The sequence below is a fragment of the Lagopus leucura genome, unplaced genomic scaffold (genome assembly GCF_019238085.1).
Source record: "Lagopus leucura isolate 7727_CA_CO unplaced genomic scaffold, USGS_WTPT01 Super-Scaffold_73, whole genome shotgun sequence".
NCBI lineage: Eukaryota > Metazoa > Chordata > Aves > Galliformes > Phasianidae > Lagopus > Lagopus leucura.
In genome coordinates this window covers 57,653,761-57,676,641 of record NW_024962252.1, presented here as the reverse complement: position 1 = coordinate 57,676,641, position 22,881 = coordinate 57,653,761, and the positions used below count along the sequence as shown (strand labels likewise).

The following is a 22,881-nucleotide window of genomic DNA, read 5'->3' as shown; positions in this document are numbered from 1 at the left end:
CGTATGGAACTTCCAGGGGAATCAGGCCCAGCCAGCCTGAGTCCATGAAGGGCAGATCCTGCTTGACCGAGTTGATCTGCCAGAGACTGTAGGAAGACCCTACAGAGGGCTCTGGACAGGCTCTTTTTTCTCTATGATCCTTACTTTTCTTTCCTTATTCTGATGTTGGTCACTGTTGTCACTGATTACCCAAACACATTGAGCTAGGTCTCATCTGTAGAGCTCTTTGTGCTGCATAAGTCTCATGCACATCCCCAGGTATTAATTGTCATATATTATGCACCATTTTTCTCTTTCCTGGTTTCTGTTGCCACACAGATTGAGTAGGAAGTGATAACAGGTAGATGCGTGGTAAGATGCACCATCTCAAATATTGTTCTTTATTCGAATGCATTTTTTATCACCTGGGGTATGTGCATTATAAAATTTAATTTTGCATGGAGTTGTGTCCAGAGACCAAAATATGTACCGCTGAAAATTTGTGCATATGTGTTTATATTAAATATTGTCTGTCATGAAGGAACAGCTTTTAAGCACGCTACATTTGTTTTGTCCGTCTTGTTGATTCTTTAACAATGTAGACAGCTGGCAAAGATTCTGTCACAACCTTGATCTCTGTGTGATCTGTGTAAACAGCCTCGTCTCCAAGTTTTCTCAGTTATCCTACTTACTCTCTTCATCCTGCCATATGCCATGGATGATTTTTCCATTTCATTTTAGTTTATAAAAGTAACAGAAGCTTTGCAAGCACCTGGTGCAGACTAAGGATGAGTAGGTAATTAAATGCTACAGGAGCTGCTGATTGGCATATGAAGCTACAGTGTGATAAAGAGATACAAACCGCAATAACATGCATCTTTACTTCCTTGAAGGAGTGCATAATGACACTTGATTTAAATATGTTCCATTTTTAAGAAATATCCCATGTGTTTTCTTTGAAATTAGCTTTGCCTTCATCTGTTGGAGCTGTTAAGCTGGTCTGCTCCTTGAATTATTCTGTACAAGTCTGTACCATTCAAAACAGGAAAAAAGGCTGTAAATCAACCATGTGTAATTATGGAAGCTCAATTAATATGCTTGAAATATAACATTAAGTGCAATTTAAGGAAATATGTGCTTACAGTGTACACTAAATTGTGTGAAAATTCATGACTAGCAAAACTTTTTCTAGTGTTGTAATTTCTTAAATGTGGAAATGGCTTCTGATATGAAGCATTACTGACAGAATGAAGGCCTTGGTTTAGGCAAGTTCTTAGCTGTAAATTGAGGCAGTTAAGTTGGAAATGGCAGCTTGAAAGAAGAGTTTATATTAGAAGTAATAAGCATCTACGTAATTGAGAGGACAAACAGATTAGAATTATCTTGATTTAACAGAGTAAATGTCATATAGGTTTCCAAAGTTATAGTGTGAAAAACTTTTATTAAACAGTTACTGAAAGAGGAACAAATAAAAATGGAGAGTAAGTCGATGATTAGTAATAGTTACAAACCAGGTGTGTAACACTACTTGGATCCCTCCCGTTAATGAGTCAGTGGTAAACAGCAGAATCATGTACAGTGATTTCTTGGGTTATTCTATCAGTCATTTAACCTGAAGGATCTCTTTTTGCCATACTTTCATTTATTATTTCATGTCTACCAAAAATTGAGTATTAATTTTTGACCTGTTTTTATCCATGTAAAGAATAGCTAGATCCAGGGAGTTTCTCCTCCTACCAAAACCTATGTAACCCTCAAAGCAATACAAATGCTCTTTTTTAGTCCTTAAAGGAAGAATGATAGGATATAGTCATATACTTCTCTGCTGGGAGAGGTGCATCCATTCTGAGTAGCCATTTGGGAGGTATCTTAACAAAACTGTATAAGACATGAAAAAAACACAATTGCACTTTTTATTTTGTAAAAACCTTTAATACAATAATAAAATTCTGTATTGTAGCCTTTATGTTAGTTGCTGGCTTCTTTATGACTTATTTTTACTCTGTAGTGTTCTTGTAGATGTGATTTCTCCAATGAAACTTTTCTTCGTTCCACTCAAGTCAGATTATATTTGAGCTAAAGATTAGATTTCTAAGTAGATTTCTTTTTTGTTCTGTTGCAGAGAGGTTTGCCTGGAAGGACAAGAGGGTATTGTTGATATATGTGCTTATTCTTGCATCATGTACTCTCATTGTTGTTCTTGTTTGCTTGAAGAAAGTGAGATGGGGAAATAAATTGAGTATTGCTGAAGAAATGAGGAAAAAAGCCATGCAAGTCTGAATAGCTGTTCTGAAGCTGCTTTTTACATGTGTAGTATAAAAAGCCTAAACACTTTAATGTCAGAAATCTGTGGTGGGCTTTTAATGCTTTTTACTCATAAATTACTTCAGTGTTAATATTTCACATATGCAAAGTTTCTTTCACATTAAAAGATTTTATTGTCAACATTTATTAATGGTAAGAAATGACATGGATGATTTCATAATGATGAGGTACATGGGCCAAAGTCTGTAGATTGTTCATTGTTAGGATAATCTTAAAATCTCAATTTGAACAACTTTGGTGGCAGGGGTGGTGGAAGGAGGGAGCAGATAATTAAATCCAAGGTCTCTGAGGTCAGACTTGATTGAAGTTTTATTGAAGGTGATCAGGAAAAATTGATGAACACACTGTGTTAAGCAGGCAAGACAGCAAAAGAGATCCATCTCTAGATTCTGAAATTTCTGAGCCCAAAATCTCACATAACCTCATATATATGAAAATATATATATTTTTTTAATGTTTTGGAAATATTTGGAAAACTACATGGGGAAAAAAAAGCTAAGAGTAATTCTAAGGAGAAACATTTCCTTTTTCATACTGAAGTAATAGTGCCTCTTTTTCTTTGATATTAAAAATTAAGATAGCGTTTTAATTATGCATCCACACAGGTTCTAATAACCAAAAGCATTTTAAGTGGGTAATTTTTGAATGCAGTTCTCCAAGGAGCCTTAATTGTACAATAGTGATAATAGCTTCCTGCCTTCCCGCTTTGCTGAAATAAATTTCTGCATATAGAATGTTTTCAAGATTTGTATGGGTGATTTCCAAGAGTTTTATTCCAGTGTATGTTGAAGGACTTCTTTAAGAATGTTGCTTTTATGATACGTCAACTTGTCAATAAAACTTTTAAGACTGTAGGGCTTGGTGTGCATACTACGTACTAAATCTCACAAAGAAATTGGGCTTATTTTGCTTATTGCTATTGCCACCATACATGCAGGATTAATGCTGTTCTGAAGACTTCTTTTTTGTATTAAAAGCAAGGGTTAATAGTAATCAGCGATAGGACTGTGAAATGCAGACTGAAATAATTTCATTATTTTGGAAATAATATAATTTCTATAAATGTAATGGAAGATGGCATATTTTGATTAGTTTTTGTTGTTTTTTAATATTTGGAGCAGAAGTAAACTGAGTGTGGGAAAATTTGGGGAGATGAGGAGGATAAAGGATTGCAGGGGATGGGGTGTTGGCAGAGAATAACATCTTGCTGCCTGCAGGGCCAAAGTCAAGTGGCTGGTACTTTAGTATTTCTGGCACCGAAGAGCTTTCCGAAGAGAAGGATAAGGTAGCATTTATAATATTGAAAGTGTGAATGTTTTTTCTGCTGGAAGAATGAACGTGGTGGTCAAGGCAGAATCTGAATGATTGGTGGTGGAGCCTAGAAAAGCCTGAAGAATTTGTGTAGCATATAAGGATTTTCAAGTTACAAAAACAGTTTAAAAAACTGGGACAAAATTGGTTTACTGTACAGGAACAGAGCTTCACAGAACAGGCAGCCCTGGTCAGAGTATTGTCCCCAATAGTGAAGCAGTAGTGTGATTTGAACCACAGGACCCGTGAGTTCTTTCAGGTGAACAGGCACTTCAGGAGGTCTATAGTCCAACTTTTAGATGAGAATGCTCTATTCGATCAGATCAAACCAGCTGTAGAAACCAGCTATCATGTCCCTTCTCTACTTCACTGTGATAATGGTGAGTGTTGGAACAGCTGCCTGGAGGGTTTGTGGATGCCCCATCCCTAGAGGTGTTCAAAGCCAGATTGGATGGGGCCCTGGGTAACCTGGTCTAGTATTAAATGGTTGGTGGCCCTGCATGTGGCAGGGAGGTTGGAGGTCCATGATCCATGAGTATCCCTTCCAAGCCTGGCCATTCTGTGATTCCAAAGACTTGTCTTCTGCAGGCTTAACAAGTCCAGCTCTTACAGCCTCTCCTTGCAAGACGAATGCTTGGCAAACATGGTTGGAAGATCTAAAAGGCAATAGTTTGTTGGTTAGGCTTAGTCATGGGATTCTAAATAGAAGTTTAAAAAGTCACTGTTTTCTGTACTGAAAGGTCATTGATGTACGGCAGCTTAAAATAATGGGCAGGGTAATCTTATTGTTGTTACTGTGTTGTCATGCAGTATTAGTTCTGTTGCATTTTCATTTTAATTTTTTTGTTGCTGTTGCTTAGCATTTGCATGAATTAGAATTACAGAGAAAATGGTCTATTATGAAAAAATGTTTTATTTTGCTCTGTAAATGATTTTGTTTCATTAGTGAAACTGTATGTATCTGAGGCAGCACTGGTGAAGTGAGAAAAAATGAAAGAACAACGGCAGCAGCACAGCAGCATTTCTTTGTTTCACTTCAGCTAAGTGGTTTTGTCTGCGTGCAACAAAGAAATCAGAACATAATCTTGGGAGGAATTCTGAGAAGCATCATTTGTCTTTAATAATCTAACACTTTTGAAACAGCTTCTTCAAGATACAGTATTGTTTGGAATGGATGAAATCTTAAAACAAAACTTCTATTACTCAGTTTTAGGATAGGCTTCTCATTAAGGCTTGTTTAAGATTAGAAGCCTGACTTCCAGGAGCAGATGGATGATAGCCTTTGTTGCTGGAATTGCTACATCCATGCAGAGCTTTGCATCCTCTAGACGTTTGCTCTTATGAAAAAGTTGAACTAGATATTCTGTTGTCCCCCTGAAGTTATTAGCAATGCTTCTGAGAAGCTTAATCTCAAAGGAGTCTTTTTCTTTTTTTTTTTCTCCAACAACAATGAAAAACAATTATGCAAGAAAAGCTTGTGCAAGAAATCTGTAGGAAAATAAGAATTTAGTGGTAGTTCATGTTTCCTAGACAGGAGAACCTAAGTGACTTCAGCCATCCAGAAGTATTTTCATCCTGTACCCTGGACAGGAATGTAAGCTTAACACTTCCACCACATGGAGGAATTTGGAGAAAAGAAGCCTTTTCTTCTGTTTGCCCTTATTTTACACTATAAACTATTTTCTGTAGTTTGAAGCTTTTGCTTTGTTATTAACACTGGCTAACTGCTTTTCTTAGCTGAAGAGAGGACTGAGCAGATTATGTCAGCAAAATGAGCATTGATTTCCTAATTAGATATTAAAAAAATGTTGGAAGATATTAAGCAGAACATTGAAGTAATATTTAAATAATATTTCTTTTTTGGTTGGTAGAAAGTAGTACAAATAAATCATATAAAGCAATTTCTTTCTAGTTGAGATTGATTTATACTTAAAAATGAGTAGAGGAAAATGCTTCATAGGAAATATAACTGACTACTCTTTTGTAAAAAGGACGGTTACAATTAACCCTTTAAAAAGGTCATAATCACTACAAAACTAAACATCATGAAATTCATTTCCATTATCGTGGAAGCATTATAAAGAGAAATTACTTTTTTCCCCTTGCATATGAGATTTAATTGTTTCTGTATGTAAAGATTAAAGTATTTTTGGCTAATTTGAGAAGTATGTGTTAAGAATATATTCTTATCATAAAGCTGTGGTTACATATTGTTCAAATTGTAAGAATACTGATAATGGGAGAAAGAAAAAAAGAGTTTTCTAAGGAAGTAGTTTTGCAGTTCTTTTTAGAGGTTGTGAAATTGTCATCTGAACTTTCAGTCGATACAATTTCTTTCTATTCCGCAAAAAAAGAAGATATATTCTGTTGCAATCTACTATATATTAGCAATCTTATTACTATCAATAAGACCTTTGATTAGTTTTGTTTAAAGTTCAAAGTAATAATTTCAGTTCCTGTTAGACAAGTGTTTTAAAAACCTACCATTATTATCTTTCTTGTATTCACTTATTCCAGTTAATTCTGTAATGATAACCTTTCTAACCTTAATTCATTTCTTGTCATTTCTGTTTCATAAAATTGACGTTTTATCTTGCAGTCTGAATCGCTACACGAGTCCACTCAGATGTGGAATAAGGGAAAATGGTCTGGTATCTGTTGTTTATAAGATCAAAATACAAATGACATTCTTCTTTCTCTTTGCAAAAGGCTCTGCGACGTGAACTGAAGGATAAAGAGCAAACCATTCTCAATGCTGTTGACCAGGCACGGATTTTCCTTGCTGATCAACCAATTGAGGGGCCTGAGGAACCAAGAAGGAGCGTACATTCAAAAGCAGGTTGGAAAATACTATCTTCCTGTTCAGAACAGTCAAATGGAAAGAAAAAGGGCCTACTTTTTCCTAGTATGTGTTTTCTATCGCAATTACTTGATTAGGCTTCAGAATTTTCTTAATGACTTTCTAATTACTTTTTTTTTTTTTTTCCAATGAGTTAGCCTTGAACTATTACTAAACTGCTTTGGTTGGAAGTATTCAAGTTTGTAATGAAAGAAGAAAAGTTTTTGCATTTCCTTTTCTGGTTTTTGATGTAAAACACATCATCGGTTCTGTTCATTATTTTCTTTACATTAGCGTATACACCTTGAATATACTCAGAGGAGCAAATAAAAGATGCATATTTTACATCATTATTACAAAATTTTACCCCACAAATGAAAATGAATGTATTCTGTGAATATGTTGTCATTAGAATGTATTCTAATTGCATCTCATTAGATGTAAAACAAGTCAGCTTTAGGGAAGGCAGTCATTACAGAGTCATAAAGATTCAAATCTTCTGATGAATTTTATTGCTAAGGAATGAAACACAACTCTCCTAGAAATGATACTTACTTAGTATTTGTCAAGATATTTGTCACAGTATCAGAGTCCATCAAGAAGGTAATAATTTTTCCCTATTAGGCCCGTAATCCCCAAATTATGAAAAATGTACCAAATATCTCTGTAATTACAGTGAAAATATGTTATAATCAAAGTATAATTTAGTCAGAAATGTTTTTCAGACATTAGCCACTTCATAATAAAATCCTATTTCTTTTAGTTACTTAAGAATTCATCTTGGAAAAAGCTAGTAGTCGTTTACAAAAATATCAGCTGCAGTAGAATGTGAATAATATGCTCTTCTATATAATTTATAATAGTATAAAGCTACTTCTATAGCTATGGCTTGTAGCTTCTGTAAGGAGTTGAGTTTTTTTCCTATGCATCATTGAATCTCTATAGCAAACTTTTCAGGTTTGTTCACTGGAAGCAGCTAATCTTTCCTGCATTGACAGTGTAACTTTTGTGCAAAATTTCTTGTGATTTCCTATTCCCTAATTCAGCTTTTTGCAGAAGTTTGAATATTGGTGAGTAAAGCCATTTTTTGCTCTGTGATTTAAGTTAGATGCTGTGCTGTGTTTTACTCTTTGGTTTTTGAAATCCTGACTCTTAAAAGCATTCTGCTTGTCTTGCTAAGTTTACTCACACTCTTGTTTGATATATTGCACCTGGTAATGTTTTCTTTGTTTTAGACCACAACAAACTTCAGAGTCGAGAAATACGAAAAGTTCACTTTTAAATTTGCTCATTCTGTAGAGAGTTCACAGGCTTTGTCTCAAAAGCTGTTGAATTACCTAGTAGAAATGATGCCAATGCACTAAATGTTACCAATGTCAAATGTTCTTTCTCTAGCAGGGGCTGATATCAGTGGTCTAATCAGTGCTGAATAAAAGTGCAAAACCAAACTTCACATGATATGCATCATTTAAAGTAATTTAAAAGCTATTACTGTTATTATTACTTTAAACTCCTGTGAGCTACAGATGACAATGATAACAGAATAGCAGGAAAGTTGATGGCTGTGGTAAACTGCAAAATAGAATGACCACAACCAAGTAGATGGTCTGTAAATGATGTGTGAGTGTGTCTTGTCTACTCATCACTGAAATCAAATATGCTTGGGTTGGGAGCCTGTGTGGGTATGGTTTGAACTTACTGTCCTTGTCCTTCCTCATGCTCAGTTCCATACATATTCTTTTTCAGAGTGCAGAGTGAGCCAGTCTTGGCTACCAGCTGCACAATGCACCCCACTGCTGTGCCTCAACTGGGTGCAGGGAAAATAGATAGGATACAGATGAGAAAGCTTATGAGTCAAGATGGAGATCGATCCTTTGAAAGCTAATGCTATGGCTAGAACAGACTTGGTGAAAATAGGCTATTTATAGCCACTTAAAATACGTAATTAGTCAATAATGAGAAACAAATAGACAAACACTAAAAGAAGACCTTTCCTTTCCCCTTTCCTATTCTCAGCTTCACTCATTCCTTCCCAGCTCCTGGACACAGGAACCATATATGAAGCAGTGTTTCTGTAGATTAATAGACTTTCAGGCCAAAATGTATCTTTGAATCTTCTCCTCTGATCTCTTATATATCAGAAGATGTTAAATTTCACCCAAAACTGAATATAGTACTTCTTTTTTTTTTTTCTGACAAATGATATCACCTATCTCCAGAAAGCTCCACTAAACTTGAATGCATCCAGAGATGTACAGTGATTTTTAGTGAAGGATTTGAGTGCAAGCTTGTTTGCTTTTAAAATGTTTAATGCTTTATTTTCTGTTAGCCTCTCAGTCGTTGTGTTCTCTGCAATACATTAAAGTTTGCTCATTAACATCAGTCAAGTACACTTAACATTGCTAAAGGTGAAGAGCATGGTTTTGGATTGTAAGCTATACTACAAGTAGCAAAAACATTACCTTTTTGGGGAACTCATAATAGCATTAATTGGAAAATCACTATTTCTTGAATTTACTTTTTTTTTTTTTTTAAATCTAAAAACAGAATTGTTGAGGTGCAGGGTTAGCTAATCAAAAGAGGTTGTAAAATATCCAGCCTTTCAGGTTGTGCAAAGGAAAGGACAAAGCAAATGCTGCTTGTTGTTTAAGAACTCAGGGTACATTGGACTAGTTATCCCATGATTATTTCAGTCTCAAGTTTTTCACTTGAGACTGCAATAAAGTAGCAATGAAGTCTTGCCATGTGATTCTGCTGTGGCATCAGTTCAGACTCTTTTGTACATTATAATGAATTAAGATAATCTAAGTAACCTTTTCACATCCCCTTGAAATGCATAATACAATCAAAATGTAATTGAAAAAAAATTACCTTGCGAGAACATCTTTTACAGATATTCATAATATTTAAAAATAAACTCTATGATATCTTTTCTTCTCAGGCATCATCTTGGAAGCTTTCTCTATTCCTTTATAAATACGCACTACAAAAGAAAACTGAATCATAATCTAATTCAGTCTTTGTATTAGTTGTCTGACTTCACCTGATTTGCACTTGGGCTGTTAAGTAAAAGAGTAATTCTGCCTAGGCATGAAGTAGTGACAATATCTGAGAAGGTTTTTTTTTGTTTGTTTTCCTTTTTGAAATAGAAATTGTAAAGATAGTTTCAGTTAACCAAGGTTCTAAATTCAAAAGTCTCATAAATTTAAACAGTGCAAAAACCCACAGCACACACAGGCTCATTTGCAATTAGTGACCTCAATTTCAGTTCTGGTGAGACAGGACTTTTTTTCCTTGTTCTGATGCTCAAGTAAAAATTTGCTTGTTTGTACAGAGGCTTCTCCAGGGAGATTTGCACAGATGTTTTCATCAACAGAATATCGGATTACTGAGCATTACAGTTCTGACAGCACATCATGTCCTTTTGGAGAGGATTCTCATTACCTGCTTGTGAATCTTATTGTAATTTATGTGCAACTTCTGCTCTCATTCAGATTTTATATATATAAAGCATGTACTAGCAGCTGAGGCACTGCTCTACATGGGTTGTCGCTTCTGTCCTTGCATGCTTGCTGTAGGAATTGAAATTGTTCATGATTCCTGACTGGGAGAAGTTTGGCAACAGGGATTTCTCTGAGAGCAGACCTTGACCGATGCATTTACATGCTCTTTTTGATTGCCTTATCCAGTCCCTCTCTTTTTAGCCCCTAGAACTTGTCATGCCAGGGGAAGCAGTGTTGCAAGGACAAAGAGTGAGAGATGTAAGAGAAAACTTGTAAGAATTGGTTTTGACCTTGACAAAGCAAGATTAATTTGAATATGTCCACTGTTACATCACAGTACAGTATCTGTTATTGGTTCCTTTTTAACCTGATATTGACTATAATTTTGTTAATTTCAGCTTTATCACAAGAATGGAAAATCAGGTTATGAGCTAGCCTTGAGTTCTTCTCTCTTGTGTTGCCCTTTTACTTGCCTTGTCAACACTCAGCTGTACCATGCAGTAATTGGCAGTCAAACACAATTCTTCAGCTTCCAGGAAACTTCCTTCAAAGTTCATTTTATCACTCATCATTCTTTATTGGCTGTCTTTTATTCTCACTTTGGTTTTCCATATTTCCTTACAGAGGCAATGTTATAAAAAAAAAAAAAAAATCAAACTTGATCCTTCCCTTGCCTTTTAACTTCAGCACCCAAATGGAGCTAATTGACAAAATCCACCAAGCTGCCTGCTGAATTTTATAAGTAGTCAGGATAAGGAAATTAGAAATACTTGCATTTTTAACTTTGTTGCCATTTTTCCACGATGTAGGAGAATTATAACAAGAATTAAATTTATAATTTAAAATTATAATAAACTTTGTGAACAGTTTTAGATCTAAGCCAGAGTTAGAGCTGGCTTTTTGTTAAGGTTACTGGCCATGGGTTGCACAAAGGGGGGAGGAAATAGTATTTCCTGCCCCTAGAGTTATGCAGACCAATGATACAGCTTTTCTGAAATTCTGTTCTTAAAATTCCACTGCTGTAATATGAGGGAGTGGAGTTTGTTTGTTTTTTTTTTTAGTAGATAACACAAATTAGCATCTTAGCAGATTAGTGATTCCCCCTGCAATTGAGAATATTTCCAGGAGTCTGCATTATTGTAATAGTTTTGATTCAGATTCCTAGCTTCTAAAGCTTTTTTTGGTTTCAAAGGTCATGTGATAAACACATCACTTAAAATTCTTTCCTGTCTGTTAACTTCTTTTAATTGAAAGCATAGAAAACCCCATAAACCACATCTGTGTTTTAAGAGAAATGTATCAGTGAACTACATGCAGGTATTTTAAACATGCAACCACACAAAATATTCTTCTGTTTCAGACATAATAATCAAACTTCTTTCCTTCCTAGTGCTAAACAAGTTCAGATAGATTCTCTGCCGTTACCTTTTCTCTTATCAAGGAAGACCTTCCTGTAGCTACATAGTCAATTTACTGTATAGAGTTGGCAGGAATTCTGTTCTAAACTACTTGTGACATAGCCGTCACATGCTACTGGAATTTGTGTTTGTTCTCTCCTACCCAGATGTGCTGAGGATTGAAATCTTGAGCATTACAGAAGAATGAAGAGCATGTGGGCACGGAGTGCAATGGGCTTATGCCCAGAGGCTACTTATACTGTTTTCAACATTGCTACCTGTGTTTTAGGTGATGCTCAAACTGCATTTGAAACATGCATCTACCCATGAGAAAATCTCTTGATGATAAAATATTTTTCTCCCTTTTCAAATACATAGATCTCTGTTATCCTTCAAGTTAAGGTCACCTAAATGGAGCTTTAAAATTGGTCTTGCAGCATCTAAACAGTAACCTACTTGGAGTTGAATTAGTAAAAATTCAAGGAAGTTGTTTTGATTTTCTGAGTGGTGTGGAATGAAACCTGAGGGGAGTTTAACTCGGAATTCTTAACAGCTGAATACTGGAAACAGGCTGAGGCCATAGTGGTTAATTAGTAGTTAATTTTATTATTATTTTTAAAAAATCATTATTATTTTATGTTTATTTTTAACCTCAGGATATAAGTACTGTTACATGCTGTGCTGTGGCCCAGTTTTATACAGGATGCTTCCCAGGTGGAAGCCACGTTCTTAAAATGCTGCCTTGTTTTAAACACATCAAAGCTTGGTCTGTAAGAGATCTGTCTCTACAGTCGCAATGTAGATTAGAAATGGATGTCAAGGGTCAAAACTATCTATTGTCCTGTCTGAATTGTCTGTAGTTTAGTTTGGTTGTTTTTGGTGTATGGTTTGGTTTTGTTGGTTTTTTTTATTATTGTTTTTTCAATGATGCCTTTTTTTTTTTTTTTTTTTTTTTTAATGTCGTTAGAAGCTGTGTTTCTGTTTCTGGGCCAGGAAAAGAAACTTTATTGATCTCTGAAGAAATAAAAGGCTTGGTAGTCTGCAGTTACAGTGTTATGGGAGGAAACACAGAACTACTTCTTTGCTTGCCTAGAGTGAGTGGGATTCAGTGATGATATCTTTTTCTCTATTAGTACTCTCTCTGTGGCAGAAATTGGAAGAAGATGTTATAGATTCTTGATGCTGTAACAATACTTCTGGTTTCGTGGCAGATGCAGACTAAAATGTTTTTCATACCTGCTTTGTGTTCCTTCAGCAACACAATCTTTAGGCTTTCACAGTGCTTTGGATCACAGCATAGCATTTAATAAAAATGCCTGGTTGTTACTGGGAAGTATTGTGTGTTTTGATTGTGCTGATAAATTACACTGGTTATACTGCTTAAATAACAATCTCGGGGTTATTGTGAGCTATACTGTATTGTGATCTGGGATAAAATCAGATAACTTCATTATCCCTCAACTGAAATTTATTTTCTCTTTGTTTCATCCATCTCCTTTCTTCCCCACCACCACCCATTGGCAAATATGAACAACCACCAGTAAGGGATTTGTGTATCTGCTAGTATTGTTCTTACATCTCTATCTGAAGATAAATAATCCAGTCCCTCTCCAGAAATATTCAATGTCTGAAGTTAGCAACTCTGACTATTCATTTTCTTTGAATTTGGGACTATCTTCTGCAGGCAAACAATAACTTGTCTTTTATTTTGCAGACTTTTCTCATTCACTCTGTTAGATTGTGTCTCTGGTTTGAAGAACTTTCTGTTTTGATAAAATAAAACCAAAATAGACTAAGACAAAAAAGAGTGAGGTTTTTTTTTAATTTCTTTTAATTATATATGCAATAGATATTTGAACTAGAATAGAAAAGGTGACATGCCTTGTTACTAGTCCAACTAATTGCTGCATTTCCACATTAACCACTTGCACACTGTTCTTTGAACTTCCTGTTACATCTGAATGAAGTTTTTGGTCCAGATTAGAAACTCAGTGAATGCTTTCACTGAAGTGAAGATAAAGTCTTCATCAGACAGCTAGAACAGTGCTCTTGGCTCTTCTGCTAACTAGCTTGACAGTGTGCCATTGTGCCTGTTCACATGCTCTGAAGTTGTCTATAATGATTTCAGTAGTTTTACGCTTCGTTGTTTTCCTGAAAAGATTGATTGAATCAAGGAAGAGAAGAATGTTGTTACATAATGGTAAAGTGAAGCAAAAATATTGCAAGAGTAGTTAATGTAACTTTGGCAAGACAGAAAGAGATCACTAGCTCAGGCAAAGTTGTTTAGAGTCAAAACTGCCATAGCCAGAATAGCTTATCTGGTCTAAAATAAATTCTTAAGCAGGAGCAACTTTCCTCACTGAGAACTTCCATATTGAAGTTTTTTCCTTATGTGCAATTGTGTAAGGAATTTTTACTTCTAGACTTGTTCAGTTTTGGAAGTCTTCTTTCCAAGGCACTCTGTACAGACATGAAACAACTCGTGTGACAAACAAATGCTCATTAAAATCAAGGGTTTTTTTTCACTAAAGAAACATTTGTTTCATGGTCAGCTACTATCCTCCTTCCCTCATAAACAGAGCAATCCTTGCTTCTGAGAAGCTGCTAAAATGGAGATAATTTAGTAAGTAAGAAAAGAGAAAGGACAAAAAACAAACAAAAAAACAACCTGATCATTTGGAAGACTTTGTATTAAGTAGGAATGAAGAGCTGCAAGTAATGTGTAGCATTTTTTTGCAACATAAAGGAACTGTGTCTGACAGTTTGTGTAATGACAGATTGATGAAACAAATTTAAACTCATAGAAGAAAATTCCTTCCATTAAAATATTTTTAATGATACTAGGTTTACAATTCTGTGCTTTGCCATGTGCTCTATGCTTGAAATAAGTAATGTGGTGCTCATTAATAAGTTGGGCTTTCGTGATGGAAAAGATGAAGTCATGCAAGATGTATTTCTCTCTTAACTGAACAGAAGCTGAATGGCTTTATAGCTCATAAAAATGTGTATTTAGCTTTATTTCTCCAGTAAATGTCTTTTTAAGGCAAGTTTACAAGCATTCCGAAGACTTTCATAAAATAAAGCAGTCTTGCAAGGCATTAATATTTTTCAAATAAAATAGGTGGCAGATTCCATTGCACAATGACACTGATTTGATGAATGATCTTCCAAAATATTTGTTTTCAGTTCTGTTGGGACACTTAAATCACCCCTATCAGTCTGGAATCTTTTTCCTTCCCAGATTATGTGACTGGTTTGTCATGAGTAAAGCTGCCTTGTTGTAACTGATCAGACAAGTAACATCAGGCCATTATTCTCCTCTTTGATTTTCATTGGTAGCTATACATTTTAATTTTTTTTTTCTTATTGATTCTGCTGGAGTGAGAAATAGTTGTTGAATCTGTTTTTTCAGAACAATCATACCCAACCAAAAGCTTCTCTTGTTAAAGCTTTCTGGATATTCCTTGTGAAGTAAATATTCATTTTTAAATGACTTGTTAATCATCTATCTCGGAAGTGCGAAGACATTCTGATATAAAGCTCTCCTGTACAGAATTGACAGTTTTTGACTTTGATAAAAGGTAAAGGTGATACCAATATGTGATGTTGGATAAGAAAGGCAGATGACAGCTTTGTACATGTGCAAATTCCACTTGATCCAGTTTCTTGGTGTAATGTCCCTCTGTATTCACGGTTGCACAATGCCAACCAAGGAGACTCCTCCACTGGGTCTGCAACTTTATTTCTCTTTTCAACAAAGTTCAGCATTTCCTTTCCTTCTGTAAAGTGTTCCACCTTCAGATACTTAGTCCTCATTTAAGATCCTGCAGCTTTCTCTGGCAGGGCCTGGTTGTCCATTTGATGATACTCAACATTGCTGCTCGTTACAGCTTCCCTCTGTGCTGCACAGTCTTGACTTCAATTATGCACGGTCCCTTTGTGACTGGATTGTAGTTGATTGTCATTAATGAAATGTAACTGTTAATAATTCCAAAAATACAGCATAACTTCTCTGGTATCTTTAAGTAAGCAATTGATAGCTTGCTTTTTTTTTCCCTGAAACAGCAACTTTTCTCTGAAAAGGTTTGTTTGTTTGTTTAGAATTGAAACTTTATTTCTTTTCCTAAAATCTCTTGCAAATCTTGGGATAAAGGTCATCCCAGAACTATATTTCCTGTGATGTATTCTACTGTAATTATTTCCTGTGATGTATTCTACTGTAATTGCTGGAATTCAGGAGACAAGGTACAATTTATCAGAGTTTCTCTTTGGTCTTCATCTTTATTCTGATTGTCTGTTTTGCAAAGTTAAATGGTTTAATGGTTAATGGTTTAATGCCATGCTTCTGTACTCTGGAGCTACACATATAACACATATATATGATATACCTATATATATATATATATATATATATATATATATACATATATGCATAGTATATAACATATATATATATAATATTATATACATATATATACATATACATATATAATATATGTATATAATGATGCCTTAATCTTCCTCCCATTTGAACCATCTCCTCCAGTAAATGGCTCGAGACAGCAACTGGTTAAATGATACAGGTTCTTGTCTTGACTGTTCCTCTCCACATTCTGCTTCTGAAACACCCTTTTGCCATTGCAGTATCTGTAAGCCTAGCTAGCCTCTACCTTTGCAAGCAAAATACGCATGAGTGGTGCTCTTGACTAATTTGCTTATGACAGTCTGCAAGTCACTGCAATATTTTAGTAAGCCTGAATACTCATAATGTGTTTTACTCTTTCTTCAAATGCCTCTCAATTGTTTGAAAGAACTCATTCTGTAACCTACAGCTGAGAGATTTTATCTCCATCTTTTTCACCCCCTCTCCCCAGGTGAACCCTTAAAGATGTTATATTAAAAATTGTATGTCTTATTTGTCTTCTGACAAAAATGCTGTTTTCATCTTTATATTGTTATGTATAATTTATTCATAGACGCCACTTGAATTTTAATTGCAAAAGATAATGTGGTAAACCTTTTCTAAGGTCTTTATGTCAAAGTGAATAGAAGGCCACTGGACTTAGTTTTGAAGTCTGCTATATTTCTTTCTTCCTGCTGTTCTCTGCCTTATGTCAAATTTCTCTTGCTTATTTCTTTGCCTCCAGAGACTGCAAGGTTGCTATGTAGAGGAGAACTAGTTTTGTTTGCTTGTCATCAGTGAAAAACTCTTCCCTCGTGCAGGAATCTATCTGTGACTTTTTCAGGGAGGCCCATGTCAGCAGCAGTTGGTAGGATCTGTTGGAAATCATAGACCCAGGAAGAAAAAGTGTTCTGTTACAGATAGCCTGGTTTGAAATCACCTGTTGTGGTGAAGAGATATGCCACTGTCTGACTCAGTGCTTATTATAATAAGAGATGAAACATGTCCGTAGTGAGGAGGGCTGTCCTATGTTTTACAGGCTAAACAGGGACTAGGGATTTAAATATAAGCAAATTACTGAAATAATCAGTGTCATCTCTCATGACTACACCTGGAGGCTGTGTGTGTGATCATTTTGGTTTTGGTTATTCAGTTGCAACTGGTTTTGGCACTCAGTATACCTCATTTTTTCCTAGCAAATAAGAAAAGATATATCCTTCAGGGTAGGGTAGAAGATGGTGATAAGTGATCAAATAGCAAACTGCTCTTGTCCTTTCTACATGAAATGGGCTTCAAATTCCTAATATAGTTTCCAGCAGAGGAGAATGGTATTTTATTTTCTCCCCTATGCCCTCAGCAAACCAGCTGTAACCTGCCTTTGCTTCGCAGATATTCTTATATGTGGAAGTCAGGAATAGTTTCCTATTATCTTATCAAGCTTTGTTTTGTCATTAAGAATGATGCAGGTTTATTACAACTATGTAAAAATGGACTTTCTGCTACTTTGTACCTGCTGAAATAAATTATCAATTGACTCAGACTTACAGACATTCTTGAGCATGCCTCTCAGAGGCACTCTAAGTGGGCATGAATAAAAGAAGAAATAAACAGCATAGTTTTTCCTTATCTCTGCAGAGTTGACCCCTGAGGAGAAAGCCATGAGGATTGCCAAAGCTATGCGTAAGCAGTCATCAGAGGTAAAAGAGAAATGGGAGAACCTAAATGCCAGCGCCAGTATCTGGCAGAAGCAAGTAGACAAAGCGTTGGAAAAACTGAAAGACTTGCAGTGTGCAATGGATGACCTCGACGCTGACTTAAAGGAGGCTGAAAATGTGAGGAATGGCTGGAAACCTGTGGGAGACTTGCTTATAGATTCGTTACCAGATCACATTGAGAAAACTACAGTAAGTGTGGAATTCCTGGGGAGTATTTAGCCTGTTAGACTCCTCCATTCTACCATCGTGTGCAATGTTGTATACTCTATGTATTTAAACTCATGTACAATGTAAACTGCTCTTTAAAGACTAGATTTGAGGTTACAAAGAAAATCCAGTACTGTGCCACTTTCTGTCAAGCAAGAAATGATCAGCAAGCAACAGAATTGTATGAAAAACAATATTAAATGAAAAATGTGTTCTAGGATTTTACACCTAGAAATACTGTCTAGCCCACAGTCAGGCCACGGTTATGTTTGGAGCTTTGCCCAAGCATTGGTGTACCAGCAAGCTGAGTCATTTACCCTGGCAGATGTGACAGGAGGCTCCCATCCTTTTTTTTTTCTAGCAGTGAGCTGTCAGATCTGTTTAGTGATCACGTATAGATTATTGTCTAAAGAAAAGCAAAGCGAAGTGTTGAAATGAATGAACTTTCTTTGCTGGAGTATTCTAGAGTTGTGTACAGTTGTTTAATATTAGATGCTGTATTGGGCAAGATAGATATTCACAGCTGTGTAAAAAATGAAACATCTGCTAAGCGGCCTTCTGGCTGTCCAGGATCCAAACAACTCCTTCTTGCTAGTAGGTGCCTTCTTTTCCTGGCCTTGATAAGAGAGGTTTTCAAGGGAGGTTAATAATTGAATTGTCCAAAGAATCTTTCTTTCCGTTTTTTTTGGCTTGTTTCATGATATTTAGTCAAACCATTTATAAGATTGAACAAGTAACTACTCACAGCAAGAAAGAAATTTGATGCATCTTTTCAACTGTAACTAATGCTTGCATCAATTTTATCCTAATGCTGTATTTAGCTCCATTTGATTCAATAAACCTTTTTTCTTCTTTTTATCATGGTGATAGTTTTCCTCTACAGTTATAATCAGGTAAACCATTGTACTCCTTTTTTTTAGAAGGTACATTCCTTCATGCTTTGCTAATTCAGTAATCATTTTTAAATTCAATTTTTGTCAGCTGCTCCATACTGGAAAACTGTAGTTCCTGAATCTATTTTTTAAGAGCTCTTGACAATGACTGTACTTCTAAAGCTCTTGTCATAGTCTATTTCTATTTGAAAAGAATGGTTCTAAAGCCATATGTCATTATTAATTACCTTATTGGAATCATAGTACTCTGTTTCAGGGGCAGAATTTGAATGTGGGCATTTGGGTAAATTTCATGCAGTTTGTTTTTCATTTCTCTCTAAAGAAGTAAGTAATCAGTGTTGAAATGAATGAACTTTCTTTGCTGGAGTATTCTAGAGTTGTGTACAGTTGTTTAATGTAAGATGCTGTATTGGGCAAGTCAGCACCATGATCAGTTTATTGCAAGTTTTTTTTCTTGTTGCTCAGATATTCATTGAGCATAAATGTTGGCTTCGTACTTTTTCAGGCTTTTAGAGAAGAAATTGCTCCCATCAACTTGAAAGTTAAAACAGTGAATGATTTATCCAGTCAGTTGTCTCCACTGGACCTTTATCCGTCATTAAAGATGTCTCGTCAATTAGATGATCTCAATATGCGATGGAAGCTTTTGCAGGTATTCTTCCGAATGTGTGCAATAGCAGTGGGGTGTTGTGGGGATGCTTACCACCTTTTTCTGTTCTTTTAAGACTTGCATTATTACCCTTAATTTGTTATTGCTGTCTTCAAGATGTTAGTTGAGTGATACAAAAGCAAAGAGGGGAGTTCCCTTTTCTTCTGTGACTTGACCAACAACTTTTCCTTTCAGACTGTCTCAGTAGTTTACCCACTCAAGAGACTACATTAATCTCTGGAGGCTAGTGAGACCCATTATTACAATTTTTACCATGTCATAGCAGCTTTTTTACTGTATAAATCATTGTTACTGAATGTGTGAATATTTACGTTGTGCTTCCAGCTCATGAAAAAGCTGCTTTGTTTGGCTTTGATGGTTAAGTTTTTTGCAGGAAATTTTGCTTAAAATAATTTAAGTATTAGTAGAGCTATGACAAGACCTAGGCTATTCCACATTTAGCATTATAAAACAGAGGAGGATACGTTGTGAGAGATTCATATTGTTTAGTTACAACTATTGGTGATTAAATAGTCTGAGAAATGTAAATCAGTGTGCACGATTACAATTCAAACTTGCGCAGTTTTGCACTGAATAGTTTAATGAAGTTTCTTATATTAGTTAAATATTGTTTAGCAATCTTTGTGCTTGCTGATCATAATTTTTTTGTGTGTTTGTAGTAAATAATTATCATTAGTCTTCTGCTATTTATTTCTTTGCCTGTCTCCTAAGAGTAATATGAAGTATCTGAAAGAATTGAGAAAGGGATGTGGAGGGCATTACCCCTCTGTCTGAGAGCAGTAGAACAGAACTTCCTAAATCCAGGCACCGGCTGCTGAGCTTGTAGTTCTGAATCTTTCCTCTCCTGAGAGACAGGAATTCATACATGTTATGTATAAACTTCCCTTTCTTAATATAATTTGACAATGGAAAAAATTTCTTTTTTTCTCCTCCAACCTGATTTAACTGAGCAACTAAACTGCTGCTGGATGTGCTCCTGCAGTTTCAGTCAGTAAACTGGGAGGGAGTCATCAGCCGGAAAGGTTCTGTGTTGGAAAGGCATTGTGAGATCAATACAGCCAAACGGAGTCCTGCTGACTACAGAAGTTAGACAATAGAAGGGCTGGAGAGGAGGTCAGAAACTTCAGCCATCAGCTATAGCTACCATGAATATACTTTTGTTTAATATTGATCTGCAGTACTTGTTAAAAAAAGACTGCAGTCTTTGAAAGGCACTTTCATTAAGTAAATATAAAATTAAATAGGAATGTAGCCTTGAATACCTGGGTAGCAAGTAAGTGCTATTGTGTGACAGCATCTTAAACTTATTTAACTAAAAATGAGTGCATGCCAGTTGTTATTGTCATGGCTCTTGTATTACAAAGTAAATTTTGTAAATACATGTTTATGTTCAGGTGTCTGTAGAGGATCGCCTTAAACAGCTGCAAGAGGCGCACCATGATTTTGGACCTGCATCACAGCACTTCCTGTCCAGTAAGTTCTTTGAATTAATTGATATTTTTAATATATGACTGCACTGGAGACTTACTCAAGAACTGTCTGCCCTCCATGGTTCCCTCTGACCTGAGGGACAAGAATTTCCTCTTCCACCTTATTATCTACCACTCTGTTTATTTCCAGGGGTGTTTCATCTTCACAGCTCTGCTGACATACTCACTGGTGTACTTTCTTTGGGCATTACTGCAGTATCTTGCTGAGATATGACTCCATCTTTGTTTGCTTTCTTCTCTGCCTGTGTTTGCTACAAGGTCTGACCTGTGCTGCTGCAGATTCTTTGTGTTCCTAACCATATCTGGTCATCCTTGGCTTTGGTTCCATGCTTGTTGGGATGACACAAGGGAAGTGCTGCTTGGATTTTGTGCTATTAGGTGCTTCATGTCATAAATTCCTAGGAGTACAAAATAGAGGGGTGCAGAATGCAAACATGAATCACTTCTTGAGACAGATATCTGTAAATCTTCTATTTAAAAAAAAAAAAAAGTAATAATCAGAGATGTAAGCCTAGAATCTCCCAATGTTGCTAGAAGAAAGCAAAAACAGATGCTTTGTTCCCACAGTCTCTGGTCTGATATATTTATTATAGGTAGGCACGTTGTGATGTCGAGATCTTCAATAATTTTCTGACCTTCTAGCCTATCTACCATCATCAGAGTTAATGGTACAAATGCTAATCCAGGTAATCCTGGTTTTTAACTGGGAACTTGTATAATAAAAATAAAACTGTTGCAAGAGTTGCAAGAAATTAACATAACAATGAGCAGCTCTGTTCCAGAAGTTTTCAAGTGCATGACTATATAGTTAAATAGTTAGTATAAAACATGAAATAAATCTTGATTTCATCTTGAGGTATATGACAACAGTGTTCTAATTTTAAATTGACAACTAGCTTCTCAATAAAGAACATGGTAAACAATTTTTTAGTGTTTAAAAAATATTGCAGTTGTTAGACAAAATTGAGATTCTTTGAGTCACTCTTTTCTTTTTAAAAATGCAAGAACAAAACAATTTTTTTTGTTTATTTTTGTCTGGGTTTTTTTGTTTGTTTTTTTGGGTTTGTTTGTTTGTTTGCGCTATGTAAACCTCATTAGAAAATGTAGCCTGGTGTGTAGCCATGTTGGGTTTTGTAGAGCTCCCACTCTCAGTCCTGTAACCTTGACCTGGACAGTACACCAACATCATGATTTGCTAAAAAGAATCTAAATGAAAAGGTATCAGATTTGCCAGTTTGGATTAGTTACTCTAGTTGGTGTAATTTAATCCAATTAGGAAGCAACACAGAGAAGATGTATTTTTCCCTGCTCTAAATGGTTTCTTCAGTCCTGTGAAGCTGTTAGTGGTGTTCAGCTCTGCTCATCTGGATCAGTGAAAAAGTGTAGTTGACTGATCTAAAGAGAAAGGAAAAAAAAAATAAAGCAATGAAAGAGTCTACATGACAAACAAGGAAGCCTGCCATGCAAGGTTGCTTGTTTTGTTTGCTTTGGCTTGGATCATTTCCCTCATGTGGCTTCTAGCATGCTATAACAAATAATCAAATCACATTCACAAGACTATGAGCAGTAAACTGCAGTGGGAGCTGGGGGCAAGAGAGTCTTGAAATTTCATAAACTGCCTTTGTTGGTGGATTAAGCTTTTGTAGTATGATGTCCAAGGAGACTGTGCAGCTCCTTATCACGATGCCTCAGCCCTACTTAGGACATCTTCTCTGGGCTTAAGGGGACATGGTATTTACAATACATACAAAAGTCAAGAAGGGAAAATTTTTAAAATGCATGTTGTCAGATACTGCAAAAAGCTACAGACAAGTACCACTGCCCGCAAAACCAAACAGTATGCAGTTATCCGTTTAAATTATTTGTTAAATTAAGCAAAGCAATCACACAACCTCTTTCCTGCAAAGAACAGGAAAGTCTTAACATTCTATTTCAAGAGCTTGAACAGTTAACAGAACTTAATACTTACAACTTTATATAAAATCTGTTAAATGAAAGTCAGAGATAGTAACTTTAAAAGGAAAGCAATAAAAAAAATCATTAAATCCAGAAAAATGAAGGGTTTATCCTGACAGTTTGAAGTAGTGCGTGTTTTAAATCAAATTCTTCAAACCTTCTTAGCAACCATAAATGACTTCCATCTATGAGAA

The 22,881-nt window shown here is 35.6% G+C and overlaps 1 protein-coding gene across 2 annotated transcripts in view; it reads left to right on the top strand.

Moving 5' to 3' along the window:
- The window catches only part of UTRN (utrophin), a 348,379-nt gene that overhangs the window by 254,744 nt on the left and 70,754 nt on the right, over positions 1–22,881 (top strand). For both annotated transcript variants that reach the window (XM_042895118.1, XM_042895112.1), the window contains 4 exons: positions 6,325–6,454; positions 17,392–17,660; positions 19,077–19,223; positions 20,636–20,714. In XM_042895118.1, the coding sequence (XP_042751052.1) occupies positions 6,325–6,454; positions 17,392–17,660; positions 19,077–19,223; positions 20,636–20,714 (625 nt within the window). The remainder of the gene's footprint in view (positions 1–6,324; positions 6,455–17,391; positions 17,661–19,076; positions 19,224–20,635; positions 20,715–22,881) is intronic.